Source organism: Abramis brama (assembly GCF_963993115.1).
Source record: "Abramis brama genome assembly, chromosome: 11".
Taxonomy (NCBI): domain Eukaryota; kingdom Metazoa; phylum Chordata; class Actinopteri; order Cypriniformes; family Leuciscidae; genus Abramis; species Abramis brama.
Window position 1 is genome coordinate 13332509 of NC_139973.1, and position 18159 is coordinate 13350667.

At 36.3% G+C, this 18159-nt stretch overlaps 1 protein-coding gene across 2 annotated transcripts in view; it reads left to right on the forward strand.

The window, feature by feature from the left end:
- The window catches only part of brinp3a.2 (bone morphogenetic protein/retinoic acid inducible neural-specific 3a, tandem duplicate 2), a 33596-nt gene that overhangs the window by 13271 nt on the left and 2166 nt on the right, over positions 1-18159 (forward strand). For both annotated transcript variants that reach the window (XM_084129015.1, XM_084129014.1), the window contains 5 exons: positions 6234-6424; positions 7726-7916; positions 14647-14752; positions 15348-15584; positions 17032-17254. In XM_084129015.1, coding sequence (XP_083985141.1) covers positions 6234-6424; positions 7726-7916; positions 14647-14752; positions 15348-15584; positions 17032-17254 — 948 coding nt within the window. The remainder of the gene's footprint in view (positions 1-6233; positions 6425-7725; positions 7917-14646; positions 14753-15347; positions 15585-17031; positions 17255-18159) is intronic.

Genomic DNA, 18159 nt, shown 5'->3' on the forward strand with positions numbered 1-18159 from the left:
TTCATCAAAACATTGGAGTTTTTTTTTTTTTTTTTTTGTCTGTTGGCTAAACCTGGTGCTCAGCGCACCCTCTGCAAGATTAATAGTCTTATCATGTGGCCAACTGATTAGTGCGCTCTTAATTCTTATTACTCGGCATTATCACCTGTTCCCTTGAGATGACTACTGTCGGCGGCAAGGCTGTGTTAGGGGAAGATTACAACCACTCCTTGATTAAATAAGTGTGTTATAACAAAATACTAATTGAAAAGGTGCAGCTTTTACATGCATGCCAGAGTTTAAGTAAAACATTTAAATATGGTAATTTCTCATTAAATAAACTATTTAAGTACAACTAGGGCAATGTTTCAATCATTTATTATATTATATTATATTATATTATATTATATTATATTATATTATATTATATTATATTATATTATATTATATTATATTATTTGTCTTATTGCAAAATGTATTTCAACTTATAGGACCATAAGTAATGCATCTAAAAGCACCGTTTCTATTATGATATAATTTGTACTTTGTTCAAGTAGGCCTAGCCTGAAAATTATTTTGCATTTCAATCCCATTCACATCCTCCCTAACATGCACTGGGCTATGAATAATTACAGTTGCATTGTTTGACAATTTGCCACTTTTATTCACACAGTTGTTGTTGATCTTGTTGTCATGTTTAGTTATTTGTTGTCTTGTGATGTCGAGATGAGTTTGTTCCTCCACTCAAAAAGATTATTCTGTTGATAATTACGCTAGCCATGCTTCATGTACCAAGTGTTTTATGAGGGCTTCATGTTTCATGACTGTTCATTTGATGTTATCTTGTGATTTAGCATAATGCCAAATTCAGACTACACAATATTTTTGTCTGTTACGAAAGTCACTGTCACTGACTTCATAAATGATTGTGTCGTGGACAAGAATCATGTCAGACTACACTTTGCTTCCCGACCAATCATCGCTTACCATCTTTAATGACGTGTGTGATGTCATCGAAAAGGTAGAATTAGTAACTGGCTTCCAGAAACAAGAACGTAAACAAACAATGGCTACCGAAGCAGCATGTTAGCTTAATGCTAATTCCAGTATTCACCGGGTTGCTTAAGCGCCTCTGCTATCGTTCTGCAGCCTTTATCTTTTTTTCACTCTGTCATGGTAGTCCCTCGTGGAAACATAAAGGCAGGTGTATTGTTGCCATAGCTCCATGAACCTTTCTTCCATTGCTTAATTCCACCTAGCAGCACCAAAACCATTGTCTCTCTTTTGTTTTACCATGTTTAAAAGCTGTGTACGGAAGAGCTTCTGAGCTCCTATTGGTCAATGTCACAAATGTGATGGAACCCTTGGTGGAGAACCGGAAAAAATAAATAAACATGCTAGTCTTTCTGGCAGGACGTTGTGAAGTGTCACAGACACAGGGTCAGTTGTTGTCTACTATGACACACTATCCAAGATAAAACGATAGATTTTTGCGGCCTGACACCAATTGTCATTTACGAATCACCACGACACCCTACATAAAACAGATTTTGCCATAATCGGGTGGATATTGTGTAGTCTGAACCCAGCATAAGAAAAAGCACTTTGCTATACATGTACTGCATTTCATTTATGCATTTGGCAGACGCTTTTATCCAGATTTTGCCATAATCGGGTGGATATTGTGTAGTCTGAACCCAGCATAAGAAAAAGCACTTTGCTATACATGTACTGCATTTGGCAGACGCTTTTATCCAAAGCGACTTACATTGCATTTCAAGGTACACATTTACATTCTTATCAGTTCTTGCAAAATCAAACCCATGAACTTGGCGTTGCAAGCACCAACGCTCTACTGTTTGAGCTACAGGAAAGCTTCACATTGCTGCACATACTGCACATTGCTTAAAACAAAAGAAAACATGAGATTAACATATTGGGTAATTTAAAACAATGTAAATAAAAGAAAAAAGTGTTCTTTTAAATCTTAATCTCAATGGTTAAACTTATGACGACATTTTCATTACAGTGAATACATCTATTTATATTGTTAAGTAATTGAAAATGTTAAGTAATTGAATTAAGCTATCCAGGGCACACAGTTTGATTAAAATCACTTTCACACAGATCTACCATACATGTTTTTAAAGGGACTGTGTGTAGGAATTTCTCCCATCTAGTGGTGAAACTGTATTTTGCATTCAAACGAATAATGCTCTCCAGCGCCTCACTTTTTCAAATGCGCGTTGCATCTACGGTAGCCGTTATGTACTAAAAAGCTATGACAGGATGTCTTATAATAGCACTTCGAGTTTTTCTTCAGGTGAACAGGTTTGTTATTTAAAACAAACTGAAACTTGAAACAACGAAAAAAAGAATGCTACAGTATGAATTACTGACTGTGAAAAACATTAACTATGGTAATTAGTAGTAATGCCTTCTTTACTCGTTATATTTTTTGAAGTACATGCATTGTTAGATATCATCATCATCAGAGCCTTCTCTAACGTTACTTTACTCAATAGCTGCTATTCATCAAAGAGCCTGTTTAACTTTTAACTATAAATGTTCTACTGTCTATATAATAAAGTACACAACCAAGCAGTGAAAAAAAAGCTTGTAATTAAGACCATAACATTGACTTACCTGTCGAGAAGAAAGCAGGCAACTTCAGGGTCTCTTTTGAAAGCTTTATCCTGCATTAGCTATCCCGACATTAAACCTTGTTTTTGTAATCTCCAGTCACGTTTCCTTTTACGGTCTATTTTGGACTTTTTCGACGACGAGGACTCCTTATCCTGTGACTCAGCATATGTATGAATGAACGGTGTATAAATAACCGTGCAGTGCATCCTTTTAAACTTGCCGCGGCAGTGACAAGCGCCTCTCACTGCTCTGCTCCTCCGCTTCTGCTGGCTTCAGTCACGTGACGCTGGCTCTGAACGAAAACGCGTTGGCCTAGTACTTTTTGTCCCTCTCTGCTATTATAGTTTTTCAAGATGGCGGAACTACATGGAAGCCTCCGTGGACCTACCCGTCCCATGTATATAAAGATAATAAATTCTTTGTTTACGAGGATTAGTCTGATCATTGGCATAGGTATTTGTACACCATTGAGGGCATATTTATTAATAAAAATATTGATTTTAGATAATAAAATACCTAAAAAGCTACACATAGTCCCTTTAAAGTAATTCATAAGCTGATCTAATAGTTATGTTGATTTGGATATCAATTGCTTGTTCTTTGAAGTGTGAGAATTGTGAACAGATAATGCACGGAAAAGATAAATGCGGCATGTAGCTTAGTGTCTATAAAAATCTCCTATTACATTTGTGACATCCGTAGATCAGATCGCATCTTTTAATGCGAGTGCAGATTCTCTGTAATATGTTGCAGAGCCTAGAGCATTTTATTCAAACAATCTATTTTTCAGTGCATTTTCTTTCCTATAACAACATATGCATGTAGCAGACCTACAGAGATTAAAAGTGGCAATATTATATTGGGGATAGCTTTTCCTCCTTCAAGCACAGCTTTGTTGCGTTGCTCGATTCAAATAATCCGTAATGACAGGTAGAAGATGAATTACCAGAAGTGCTTCTCCTACTTACAGTAGTGTGTAACACTGTCGTCCGGGTAATGAAAGTGCACCATCTCATCCCTCCTCCAATTTTCCACGTTCTTCTTGATTGAATTTGAAAGAATTTTAATGAGTTCTTTGTTGGAAATAGCTCTTTTTTATTTGGGAGATATCACTTTGTAGAATATTGGGGAAATGCCATGTCATAACATTCAAAGACGGGGTCCAAGTATACCACCTGCTTTACTGAACCACTTCCATGGGATAATTTCCAGAGATGCTGATGTGCGCACAGACTAAGGCTATTCTCTCTCACAATCTTAATAATGTAAGTGGGAAAATCATTTTGAAATTGCTTGTAAAAGGTCATTTCATAAAATGCTATTTCTTTTCATGATGACAGCTGCCCTAAATTTTTCTCTTTTTTTGGTCCACTTCCTTCTGTATGAAATTCAAATCATCTTTTTAATACTTATCTTAAAGGCAAAGATAAAAGCTTATGACATAAGCCTTGAGTACTTTTTGTTCTGCAACAAAAAGCTGAGAAACAAAGCACAGAATGCAGGGTCGGTTTCAGTGCCGGTGTGAAGAAGACTGATGATGACTACGGTCATAATGAGTATTTCATATAGCACAGCAGAAGTCCCAAAGAGTGCTTCCTAGAGAAGCCTTTAAACTGCTCTCACACAAAGCCTTACCTGATAAGACAATCCAAGCTTATCGTGCTCAGCGGTGACGGGAAAGAGAATGACAGGGAGGATTTTCCGTCTTTACTTTCCTCTTTGTGGACACCTTTGAACTCCTGAAGGCTAGCTCATCACAGTTCCCAAAGAACTGTCCAGTTTAAAAAGTGGTTTATCATGGTGCCATGTGAAATTGAGAGAGATAATTCGAAATTCAAGCAAGCAGTCATCGTCCCAATTGCTGGTATAGCACATGCCAAATGCAATATTACCATGTTTTACAGCAGCTGAGGGCGTAGCTCATGAAATTACTGACAATTATATTCTGACATAAATTCAACAACAGCTTCAGCCATACATTAATAATGTGTATTTTTGTGACATAATTTTGACATAATTCTATCACTTTTGCCCCTTATGAATTGCAAAACAGCAGATGGAATTAAGGGCGTTTGCTGGAATGAATCAATCAAACATCTGGGTCGGGAGGCCTCTGTCATTACTCCTGATTTAATGTGATAGATCCCCTTTCAGAAGGCCACCCCAGCTCCATCCATCACCTGCGCATGAGGTTACTCACTATTTCTCAGCTAACTGAGAGGACAGGCTTTTATAGAAGAAAGGCGCATAGTGACTGGAGGGTGTTTTGAAATACATTGAGTGTGAGATTGTGCCAATGCCTTTTGAGGCATCTGCCTATTTTAGCGTATGCATAATTGCATAACGCAGTGCTTAAAAATAAGGACCGGGGGTTGAAAGAATTATAGAGACAAAAAGCTTGAATATTTAATTGCCTGTAACTGCATGAATTAAATTTGTTATTTTTGTATGCATTGTGAGTTGCTGCTGGTGAGACAAAGAAGAACATTAGTCTTGACCTGTCACTTAAGAAACGAAATAGTTTCTGTCAGGGCTAATTAAAACCAAGGTTTTTTTAATTGCTTCATCAGCTACTCATCTTGCAATAAATGGCACAAATGCTTTTAGTATTTTGCTCTAAGGAAGATCCTTTGGTCTACTAGGATGTGTTTACGTCAACTACTGGTTCCAGTTTATTAGCCCACATACCATTTTTCAAACAACAATTTATGTCTACTTTAAAAGGTGACTTGGCGCTCTAATGTATGTCTTTGCATTAATGTCTCACTACAAGATATATAGTTGAATTAAAGGCCTGTTTGTTTTCATTGTTTTCATTGCAGTTTGGATTGCATCAGTCGGCTTAAATAAAACTGTGTTAAGAACTCATTTGGCATATAAAATGTAGGTGCACAGAACAAGCTAAATGTTCTAAATACAAGCCAAGCCTGCTGTATCCTTTCATACTTTCCATTAAAATACATTTTAATCATATATTTCATAGACTTTGAACAAATTGATTTGATTCATTTAATATGTAGACATATGGATCAGCAGTTAATTTATGTCTGATTGACTACTCATAAAAAATATCATTAATATAGATTCAGAAACATTTGTTTTTCATATGTATGGTATATTGAGTCAATTATATGTCATGTGGTGCTCTGGAGGAAACATAGGAGTGGCACAAATTACAAAAATGCACGAGTCACCAAAGCCTGGGGTATTGTTTGTCTGTCTTTTGCCTTGAAGGATTTCAGAGCTTTGTGGCAGGTTTTTTTTTTTTTTTCATTTAACTTTTTTTCTCCTCCTCTTTTTTATGAAAGGTATTGGTTGTCACCACAGGGCAGGCTTCTATGAGTCTTTCTGTCAGGGCGGATTTCTGTCACGAAGTGTTTATTGAGCGTAGCACCTGTCAGCTGCACATTCGGAGGCAGCTCCCAACGCATGGTATTCACCCCCCAAATGAAACATGCTCTGAGAACCTGAGGCTAGAGATGCAGCTTGGCAGGGGCACTGGTTGCCCTGCAGGCTGCCTCCTATCATGTCCAAAACAGTCGAGAAATGTTAATGTAAACAGATCATTAGGGACAAGCCTGTTTACTGTCTCTGTTTTTCTCATGCAGGGAATTTGGCCGATGGAAAGTGAATAACTTGGCTGTAGAGCGACGGGATTTCCTGAACTCCCCCTTGCCTCTCACCCCGGAGTTTATAAGGAACATTAGACTCCTGGGACGCAGACCCACTGCCCAGCTAATTACTGACAACCTGATCAAGAAATATGGGACCCATTTTCTACTGTCAGCTACACTAGGAGGTAGAAATTTATATTTTTTTGTGACACAAAGGTCATTACCTACTTTGACCGAGCTTGAAAACCAACTGGTGTTTTCTTTTCTTTTTTTCAAAAGAAACACTGATAGATCTCATGCACATCTCAATTTCTACACTTATCAAGCCAAGGAAAATCACTTGTGACATGTTTTGCCTCCTACTGCCTCATAATGTATTACTTCTTCCACTGTGTGTTTGGAAGGGGGAGGCAGGTGTAAACAGAAGATATCTTGTCCAGAATAGGTTATCTTTCTGAAATCCGCACACATTATTTCGCTCAGTTCTCAAACTCGTAAAAGCCTACACTTACAAGTTGCTTCACGTAATGCAACACTATTGGCTGTACACAACTGATGTGGCTTTCACTGCTCTGGAAAACAAGTAATATTGTATAAGGTTAGAGCATGAAAATGGAGATGCAAGTCCTGGCTTTGCAGCAGAGATTTGTCTGGAATACAAACTGGCAGAGAGAATCACAAAGCATAATAGAGTATAACCATAAAATCACACTGATCTGCTTTGTCGTATAGGACTGGGAACTGATACAGATTTCTGATACTGATTTAATTCTGCTTTACAAGCTCTCAGTTCAATTTTGCTCTATTTATAGAAGTTAAAATGTCCATTCTGCTTACATTATCTGCCAGTGCTGTAAATGATAAAACACAGTGTTTCAGGCTTATTCAAACCGGTAACTCGTCTTTTTTTAACTGTTCATTAAAATAACCAGCTCATAAGAGTCATGTGTTTTGGGAATCAGGCTACACTTGTTGTGCAAAGGTTTATGATTCACTAAAAGAGCCAGTTCATAAGAGTCATTTGTTTGTGAATCAACAAAAGAACATTTCTAGCCATTCATTTGTGGTACAAGGTGTTTTTTATTGCTTTACAGTCAATACAAACTGTGAACTTACATTCCAAACTCAACCCAAGATAAATTATGATTTCCACTGCCATGGTGCCGAAGATTCAACTGGAGTCTTCAATACTGAAAAGCAGTGCTGGATACACTGATACTTGATACACAGCCACTGAAACTAATTGTAAGGAATGATCTTGGGATTTGAATAATCAACCTTATGAAATAATAAAGGATTGTTCAAATGAAGATCATGGTTAATTAGAAAATTATGATTTTTGCTTTGCCCTGTAATAGTTATCAATCAGCTTAGAGGAACAGCTTAAATCAGAATCCATAATACATTCTGCAGGTGCACAAAATAGATCATTTCTTACTGTAAAACATTTTATATCAATAAGCATAGTCTCTTTCATTTTGTCTAGGAGAGGAGGCTCTGACTATATTTGTGGACAAGAGGAAGTTGAGTAAGAAAGCAGAGGCGAGTGACTACACAAGTAACAGCACGGCTGTGACTCTGGAGGCCCTGCACCAGCTGGCTGCCTCCTATTTCATAGACAGAGAGAGTACTCTGCGAAAACTGCATCACATCCAGATTGCTTCCACTGCCATCAAGGTAAGTCATTAGTCAAGTCAGAGCCCACAGCTTCGTTCTTTCAACTCCTCAAGAATAATAATGTTCAGCGTAACAAAGTGCATTTTATTTCACTATCCCTGTTGCCATGATCTTGCTATGAAAAGTGTCATATGCTATGAGTGGGTATCTAGAGTTGTCCATTCACTGCTGTCTCCTGGGACCCCGGAATAGACTTTTGTCCACTGTAGTGGACATTATATTTTAGTGAATTTCTCTGACACCATACATGTCACATGTCACGACCTGGGTGTCCTGTAAAGAGCACATTCAGGACTTTTCAGAGATACCAAATGTTTGGAGGTTTCACCATGAAAACCACTTATCCTTGGTCTTTAAAAATATCTGACATTAATTTAGTGATCAAATGAAGCACTTTTATGGAAATATGATAATATATTGTAATTATAATTTAAATCGGACTACTTTTCAAATTGTATTTCATAAACCAACATCTCAGGAAAACGTTATGGAGTTTCAAATCAAAAAATGACTTTCTGTTACAGAACAGGGCATTGATTTCATACATGTCCACTGTAGAGGACATCAGGACTTAAATCATGTTTATCAGGCATTTTGGGAGACACAACAAGTGAATATGGAAATAAATGATACATCAATATTCCTATGAAATATTAGATATTATTATTAAAATGTTGCTAGTTAATTATTACTCCAATTATTACACTTCTTTTTTCATTAAATGTTGCTCCAAGAACACTTTAATGTGCACAGTAGATACAGTGTATAGATACATTGCATTGAGTGGGAATATAAATTTTGGCCATTTTACCCACATATTGCATAAAGTAAAATCAGTTAATTCCGTTATATCTTTCATAGCATAGTTGAGAATCATCTTTATACAAATTTTAGTTAAAATAAATTCTGAAACCCCAAAATTTATTGGTGATAAAAAAAAAATAAAAAAAAATCCCATTGTTTTTGCCTATACATATAATTGCATGTCATTTTATTGTTTAAACAACTGAGTCCTGGTGTCCACTAAAAAAAGACAGCATAACATATGAATAAAATATATTTAAAAAATAAATAAAAAATCACCATTTGTTTCTTATGCTCTAAACAATGGGATGACATGAAAAAAACGAAAAAAAAATAATAATCTGGGTCTCAGACAGATTCTGCGATGTGAGAAAGGAAAACTAGCTCTGGTTGTACATGTTATTCAAGAAAGAGATTTACATCTGGCCTACAATGCTGAGTATGGAGTTGTTTATGGCGTTGTTTTGAAATTTAAAAGGGCTTTAGTTTTTAGTAAATTATTCAGCCAACTTACTAATGGATTGCCCAATAATCACATTGTCAAAGAGTTTTCACTGACTCAGATGAGAGTTTAAGAGATTTTGATCATCAGTCTTGACAAAATGTCTGGTTACTGCATTTTGCCTTTACATAGCAGTATTTTGCCTAATTTTACTGTATTATATGGAAGCTTGTTTCCGCCACAGAATAAAACATTTTAAAAGATAATTGTGACTTTTTATCTTACAATTGCGAGATGTAAACTCACAATTGTGAAAAAAAGAAAGAATTGTGAGATAATGAGTCGCAATTACCTTTTTTCTGTGGCGGAAACAAGCTTACATAGAATTATGATACAGAAACAATGATGGATTTGTATCTTCTACAACCATCTCTAGATGGTCATCTTAAAAAAAAATATATATATATATATATATATATATATAATTTTATAATATTTTTAATATTATTATATATTCAGTTAAATAAAAGCAAGCAATATATTGCTTGCTTTTATTGAACTGAATATATAACAAGTAAATTATTAAGCTTTTGTAAACGTGCCTTAGACGAAAACATTATTAGTGAGCATCTTGCGACAAAACAATGGCACTGACATATTTTAAGGTATGTCAGTGCAAGTTGCTTTCAGTTAAAACAGCTCAGCCATGCATTTTAGTCTGGGTCTTGTCTGTGAAACCAGGGGTAAGTGTACTGAAAAAGAAAGTAACAGATGAAAAGATAAATACAAATTGAAGAAAATTAAAAAATAACTTTAATAATTTGCCCGTTTTTAATATAATTTCCTTTATTACGTCTTGATATCATGTTTGCCAAATGCCATGCCTTACTTCCTTAATTTTTATATTAAGATAATAAAAATCCTCACAGGTCAGCACAAACTAATTTTAATACCCAAAGAAAGCTTTATGCTTCATATTTGTCATATTTAATGATTCATTCAATGCACTACTTGCAGTTGCTGTTACACTTTTGCTGACTGCCATTAAAATTGGTCTCACAAAGCTGTACAAATCCCCCAAACAGACATTTACTCTATCACAGCAGCGCACAGTTTGACACATATATTCCAGACCACACTTTGATGATCCCCCCCCCCATCCCATTATATACAACAACGCTTTCCCTCGGCACACAACTGCTGCAGTGCTAAGACGGTTTTATTACAGTTGGGAGGGCAGATCTCAGGTGTCAAGGCTATGTTTGTCTATTGCTGGTGAGAAAAGCAAAATAGCTCTGTGAGTGACGGAAGCAGCCTGCCAAGCAGGACGGTGGCGCTCCAACCGTGCAAGAGAATGAATCGCAGAAGCAGCAGGGGCCTCTGACACACGCATCATTTCCACAGGGCGTTGACCCATGTCTACATTTCACGGGACAGACAGAGGCGAACGTTCCTCCATATGAATTCCAGATTGAAGAGAGCTGGAGTACAGAATGAGGTTTCTAGCTCCCCCCACTGGGCACAGTGGTGGGGAAATTTTTGCTATTTCCTTTCATTGGAAAAGCCTATTAGTTCGGCGGTATGCTGGGACTGTGAGAGGAAAACACAGGAGCGAAGCGCTTTACAAAGTTAGGCTTTATCCCACCTTTGTGGTTCTGCTCAGGTTGTTTGTCTAATGCGTGAAATCTCAAGCCATTCTGCAATCGGCGAGGATAATTTTGCTCATGATTTGACAATTTCTTCATACCAGATCATCTCTATGCCAAGCCAGAATTGAATTTACAGCTGCAATACCTTCTGAAACACGCACCACATCAGATCTGTAACCGCAGGGAGACACAAACTCTTTAGCAGAGAATTAACTGTTGTGTTCTGTTATGAGTAACATTTTTTGAAGCAAAACCATCCATCCCATGAAACAGGAATTTTGGCTAATGTTCTGGCAAGGTGCTCTCAATGTAATGAACAAACATTCTTCCAGTATTGGTAATATAATGTTCATTCAAAGTTGTCTGATCTTTAATAATGTTCTCAAAACGTTAACATAAAAACACAATTTATACAACCTTCATGGAACGTTTTACTTGGACATTCATCTAACTCAACGGTTTCATAACCAAGGAACAACTTTTTAATTTTTTTAAAAAAAATTAGACGTTTTGAAAGTTCAGATAACTTTTTCAGAAATGACGTCTTCATAACTTAATGTGAATTTTTGCAAAATGTTCTCAGCACATATTTTGTTAGCTGGGATGCTACTCTCAGCTGACGTGCCCCATTCTATCCAGTTCATTGAGACTTCATTTTTCCAGTCTGTTTTTGTGTTTGAACAGCATATTCAGTCAGGTCATTCCGTCAGGTGGTCTCTTCCTGTATCAGTGAGCAGTTCTTAACCAAAGTAAACTGCATAGAGGACCAAACTTTTGCCACAGGTCAAAACCCTAGCTGTGCGAGACCATCCATTGAAAATCTGGATATGTAGTCTTGTCTAGTGGTGTTTTCAAAAAGAAATGCTGAAGCTGTGGTATTTGTCCATCTGTGAAATTGGAGTAAAAAAGAACAGAACCTATAAGCAAAACTTGGTAGCTTAAACCTCCTGTAAGAATATTGTTTGAAGTCTATTGAAATATTTGATTGATCCTTAATAGCTGCTCGCTATGCCGCGTGAGAATCAACAGCAGACTGTTGATGTTTCACATTAAGCCAGAACAGCAGAGGATCACGCAAGTCCAGGTGGCCTATAATTTGCCATTACAAGGTATTTTGTGACATGCAAAATATTTGCTTTGAATAACAGCTGTTATCTGTAAAGGAAATCTAATATCATGCTCCAGTTGTTCATCAATCAGTACTCCTTTAGCATATGGCACATCATATGGTGCATTAAATAATGAAGCATAGATGTATCATCTGATTGTATCAGGTATGGTCATTGTAAAAAAAAAAAAAATTCAATTGCTGCTGAGCTAAGCTTAGTGCTTTATTGCAGTTCAAGCTTTTATTCATGCAATGGATTCAAGCCATATATTCTGTGGTAACTAGGATTTGGTCAGGATAGTGGAGTACTTGTCTCTCTCTCTCTCTCTATATATATATATATACAGTGGTGGTCAGAATTAATGGCACCCTTGGTAAATATGATCAAAAATGGTTGTAAAAAAATAAACCTGCATTGTTTATCCTTTTGATCTTTCATTCAAAAAATTTGCAAAAATTGAACCTTTCATTGAAGTAAAAGAATTGAAAGTGGGGGGTAAATCACATTATGAAATAAATGTTTTTCTCCAAAACACGTCGGCCACAATTATTGGCACCCCTAGAATTTTTTATGAGTAAAATATCTCTGAAGTATATTCTCATTAATATTTACCTTTATTTAGCACAGGGTGACTAGGAACATGAAATTGTCCAGCTATGACTTCTTGTTTCACAGGAGTTTAAATATGACAAATACACAAAGGCCAAATTCCCTTGCTCATCCATCACAATGAGTAAAACCAAAGAATATAGTTCTGATGTGCAGCAAAAGATTGTTGAGCTTCACAAAATAGAAAGTGAATGTAAGAAAATAGCAAAAAAAAAGGGCTTTTTGGCAGCAAACCCACTAGATGTGTTTGGTGCAAACAGGGATAAAAAGTACCCCATGCCTACGGTTAAATATACTGCTGGATCTTATATGTTGTGGGCCTATTTTTTTGCTGGAGGTCCTGGACTTCTTGTTCAGATACATGGTATTATGGATTCTAGCAAATACCAACAGATAAAAAATCAAAACCTGTCTGCCTCTGCTAGAAATCTTATAATGGGCCGTGGTTGGATCTTCCATCAGGACAACGGTCCAAAACAAACATCAAAATCAACACAAAAATGGGTCACTGAGCACAAAATGAAGCTTCTGCCATGACCGTCCCAGTCCCCTAAACTGAACCATATATAAAATGAGTGGGGTGAACTGAAGAGAAGAAGCACCAACATGAAATTGTGAATCTGAAGGATCTGGAGAGGTTCTGTTTGGAGGAATGGTCTCTGATCTCTTATCAGTTATTCTCCAAACTCATCAGGCATTATAGAAGAAGAGTCAGATCTGTTATATATATATATATCTTATGCATTTTTATTTATTGCTTTATTGCTATTAATTAATTTAGTCAACTGTATTTTTGTGAAATATGAATACATTTTAAAATGTAATTTAGTCCTGCAATGGTAAAGCTGACTTTCCACTATCATTACTCCAGTCTTCAGTGTCACACGATCAGAAATCATTCTGATATGCTGATTTGCTGCTCAAGAAACATTTATTATTATTATCACAGCTGAAAACAGTTCTCTGCTTATTTTTTTATTTTTTATTTTTTTGAAAACTGCATTTTCTTTTCAAGATTCTTTAGAAAAATAGATTTAAAATGTGCATTTTCTTTTCAAGATTCTTAAAATATATATATATATTTTTTAAAAAAAAACATTTTTTGATAACAATTCAAGAGTCTTTACTGTCACTATTAATCAATTTACTGTATCCCTGCTGTGTAAATATATTTTTTTAATGATGATTTCTTTCCAAAATAAATCTTACTGAACCCAGACTTTTGAACAGCAGTGAAAGAGTACATAAGGTTGTATAACCCTGTGCAACATTAAAGGTCAAGATTGTGTCGGAAAAAAACCTTACCCCAAAAATCGAACACCCATATAGTGCAAATCTGCTTGCTGCAGAGTTCCCTGTTACCAACGCTGGACTCTTCAGTGGGTTTGTGATGGAGTGGCAGAAGACAACCTTGTCTTACCTTGTCTAACTGTCAGCCTGGAAAAGATATCGTCGGACAGGCTGAATCGAAAGAGATCACTGAATTGATGAAGGTTCACTGGCACCATAAGAGAGAAAAGTGTGAATCAATTATGCGTGCTTCTGTGTGTCATGAAGAGAGAAGGATGACTAGAAAAGAGAAGGAAAAAAATCGAGTGTGATCTCTTATTGCAAATGCGAATATTAGTGGGGCTAGCTTGCAGAAAAGGTCAATTGAGATGCCCAGTCAATAGGGCTACACAGAGTCTGACCATTATTAAGTACCCTCAGCTAAGGTTAGATAATGTTCTGCATTGTAGAGAGAAATGGACTTCTGTTTTCTGTGTGGGTGTGAAAGGATCTCTGAATAGGGAAGCTAATCAATTAAACATTTCATAACGGAAAGGGGAAAAAAGCATTGCACAACAGCTTGCTTGGCTCTCTCAGTAAGATGAGAAGAACAGTAAGTGATTATCTGTGAGAGGACCATCACTGCATGTGCATTATCACCATGTCTGAGGCAAGTGAGTCAGCAAGCACAGGAAGTTCTTATAATGCATCTGTTCACAGCCAGGCTGCTTTATATCTCTTTTAACAAGGAACACAGGGGAAAGGAGTTTATTTTTCATGTAAAATACCATGGTACAGTAACCGTATGATGAAACTGATACTTCTGTGGACTAAATTTTGTTTCCCAGGTAACTGAAACAAGAACTGGCCCTCTCGGCTGCAGTAACTATGACAACCTTGATTCTGTCAGTTCTGTGCTGGTTCAGAGTCCCGAGAACAAAGTCCATTTGCAAGGTATAAAATAATTTGTTCAAATCTAGTATTTTAAGTTTTGATACTGTGAGAGACATTTTATTTAATGTGAAACACAAAAGGCTCTTTCCAAAAGCTAGGGAGCTCCCGTAAAATCATTGCTCTGGACAGGACAAATCATAGTGTAAGATACCTGATTTTGCTCATAACTACATTTTGACATTGTGTAGTGTATGCATATGTCAGTCTGGGAGGCAGCTCACTAGGTTTTGGAACAGAGTCAAAATCTTTGTAATAGCCAAAGTACTTGTTAAAAAGTTTTGGCATGTGCCACATTTCACTTCCGTTCAAAAGTTTTAGATCGGCAAGATTTTTTTAGGTCTTTAAAGAAGTCTCTACTGTATTGTAAAATTTCATAATATTACTATTTTTGCTGTATTTTGGATCAAATAAATGCAGCCTTGGTGAGCCGAAGAGACTTCTTTTAAAAAACATAAAAATCGTATAGATTTAAAACTTTTAAAAAGGTAGTGTACGTATGTGTGCACTAGGTGACCACATGACCCTCTTTATCAAACCACTTAACTCAGGTGACCCAGTATTCTCATAACAATCTTTCTTTTCTTTGTATCTTAAGGTTTACAGGTCATTTTGCCAGATTATCTCAGAGACACTTTCGTCCAAGCAGCTCTTAGTTACATTGCCTGCAATGGAGAGGGAACATTTGTCTGCCGAGACAATGACTGCTGGTGCAAGTGTGATCCCAAGTTCCCAGAGTGCAACTGCCCCTACATGGATATTCAGGCCATGGAGGAAAGCCTTTTGCGAATCTCTGAATCATGGGCTCTTACCTACAAAGAGTTTGAAGATTCAGGTAAGAGATTAAATTCAATCATATTTCAATTGAATAATTGAACTTTTCATTCAGTTTCATTTGTCCTAATGAAGAAATGTCTCAATCACCAGCCCAGCTAACAAAAATATGTTTTAAAAATGTTTTGCAAACGTTCCCATTAAGTTATGAAAGTGTTATTTCTAAATGTTCTCTGAACTTTCAAAACACCCAGTTTTTTAAATGTTTTAAAACTTTTTTTGTTTTGTTTAAATGACCATTAACATTACAATTGATCATTTTGCAAACAATTTTGGAACATTACTTTTAAATGTTCCCTGAACATTCGGACACATGTAGTAACATTTTTAAAAAAGTTTGATGAACATCCAAAGTTTTACTTTTCAGGAAAAAAAAAAGAAAAAAGAAAAAGATAAATATTGTTTTTGTGCTTACGTTTTGAGAACATTATTATTATAGACCAGATGACTTTGAGGGAACATTCTATTAACGTTATTCAGCAAGGATGCAATAAATTGATCAAAAATGACAGTAAAGTTACAAAAGAATAATTTTGTTCAGATTTGAGAGAACCTTGCCAAAATTTTAGTCAAAGTTCTGAGAACATTCCCTGCTAGCTGCACATTCTTTGACCTAAAGCAATACATTTTTATTAATTGTAGTGTATTATAGCATATTTAGAAATGTTATTATATAATTATAAATATTTGTTATTGTATTTTATATAATTATGTAATTTACTCCTGTTCAATCATTGCTAATTACTTAACTAACTTAACTAGTACTTTCAATAAAGTGTAATTTCTATGTAATTTGCTCTATAGGCCAGACTGATGAAACATGTGAATCATTTTAGTGAATCCTGACATTCGCCACGCAATGCCCTTCAGAGACCACATTGGATTAGAAAAAAGATCCTGCTCAACATATTGCCTTACAGTATGTTGAGCAGGATTAATCACCCATAAAATGCTTTATTGCCCATCCAGCATCTTTCATCAAGCGTATGAATGAGAGCACTTAGCATAATGTTTAGGTACTGTATTACTGCCTGTCGAGGTCAACCCACAGTGACCATTAATGCTTGAGCAAAATTGAAACGCATGGATTTTTTTTATTTCACACTCTCATCTTTTTTCCGACTTCCCAAAATAACCCTGAGTTCAATTACTTTCGACGTTTATGTTATTAAAGCTATCAGGAAGGGCCAGGTATACATACTTTCTCAAGTATCATAGATGTGTCCTTCTGTTAGGGGCATCAAAGGCATTCAGCATTCTTCCCCATCAGCTAAAATGAAATGCTTTGAAGGAACTGCTCGAAAAATGTCTCTTCAGTGAAACGATTCCTTCTTATTGTCAAGCAGAGTGAAGTATAAAGGCAGCGCATCCAGGCATTTACCCATTGTTCAGTCAAGTTTACATGACAACACTCCTATATCTGAAAGAACTTTTCCTTTTTTCAACAGATGAATTCAAAACATTTCTGATGAGGCTCCCGCAGAATTTCTTCCTCAACTCCTCAATGATCCAGCATTTGTGGTCGCTGGATGGTGTGTTTCAGCGGCGCTATGAGCAGCTGGAAAGCAGCATGAAAAGTATCTTCAAGCGAGCCCAACGAGTGGTTTACAAGCTCTTTAGCCTCAGCAAAAGGTGCCAAAAGCAGCCCCACATCAACTTACCGCGTGAAAGGTGAACACAACAGACTCATTATCTCCTCATTGTTGTGATGATAAATACACTGATACTTAATTCCAAAATGGAATAGTGTCCCCATTTACTGCATTAAGAGAGGAAAGTCTTCACATAGTGTTTATCATCATTACTTGTGTTCTTGAGTGGCCCGCATTTCAGACTCCATGGGTTGCAGAGAGGAATGTTTGTCAGCGTGCTTCGGAGTGAAAAGAAGCACAAGTGTTCCTGTCTCTTTTGTGCTTACCCACGATCAATAAGACTAGAGCTAGTATAGTGGTTCTCAACTGGTTTTGCTTCAGAGGCTACATTGGATACTTCACACCAACATAGTTTAAACAATATGTAATCTAGATTGTATTTGTATTTGCATTTGCATTTGATGTCATACAGCCTCTGACATCAACAAATGATACAGGAAGTGTTTTCTCCTCCCTTTTCAAATATTTACAAGCCTAATTATTGTGCTATCCAAACTATACACCGTTATATGGTTAATAAGAAAAATGTTAAAGGGATAGTCCACCCTAAAATGAAAATTAAATCATAATTTACTCACCCCGGTGTTGTTCTAATGTCGTATGCCCTTTTTTCTTTTATGGCCCAGAAAAGGATTTTATTTATTTATTTATTTATTTCAAAATTTCATGTTGCGTTTTTGTTCATCTTGATTTCTCACAACTTGTGTTTTTTCTGGGCGACACTGAGTGAACTGCGTCACTAATAGAGTATCACGAATGTGCACGTCGTGCAGCCATGCAGAGAAGACCAAACCCATAAAAGGTCAAAAGTTTTGTTAAATAATACATACAATTTTGGTTTGTTTTTCACAAAACCCTATCTTATATCCCCAATTGGAATATATGGCACGTGTCGTATGGGATCATTCTGTAATACTTGTGCAT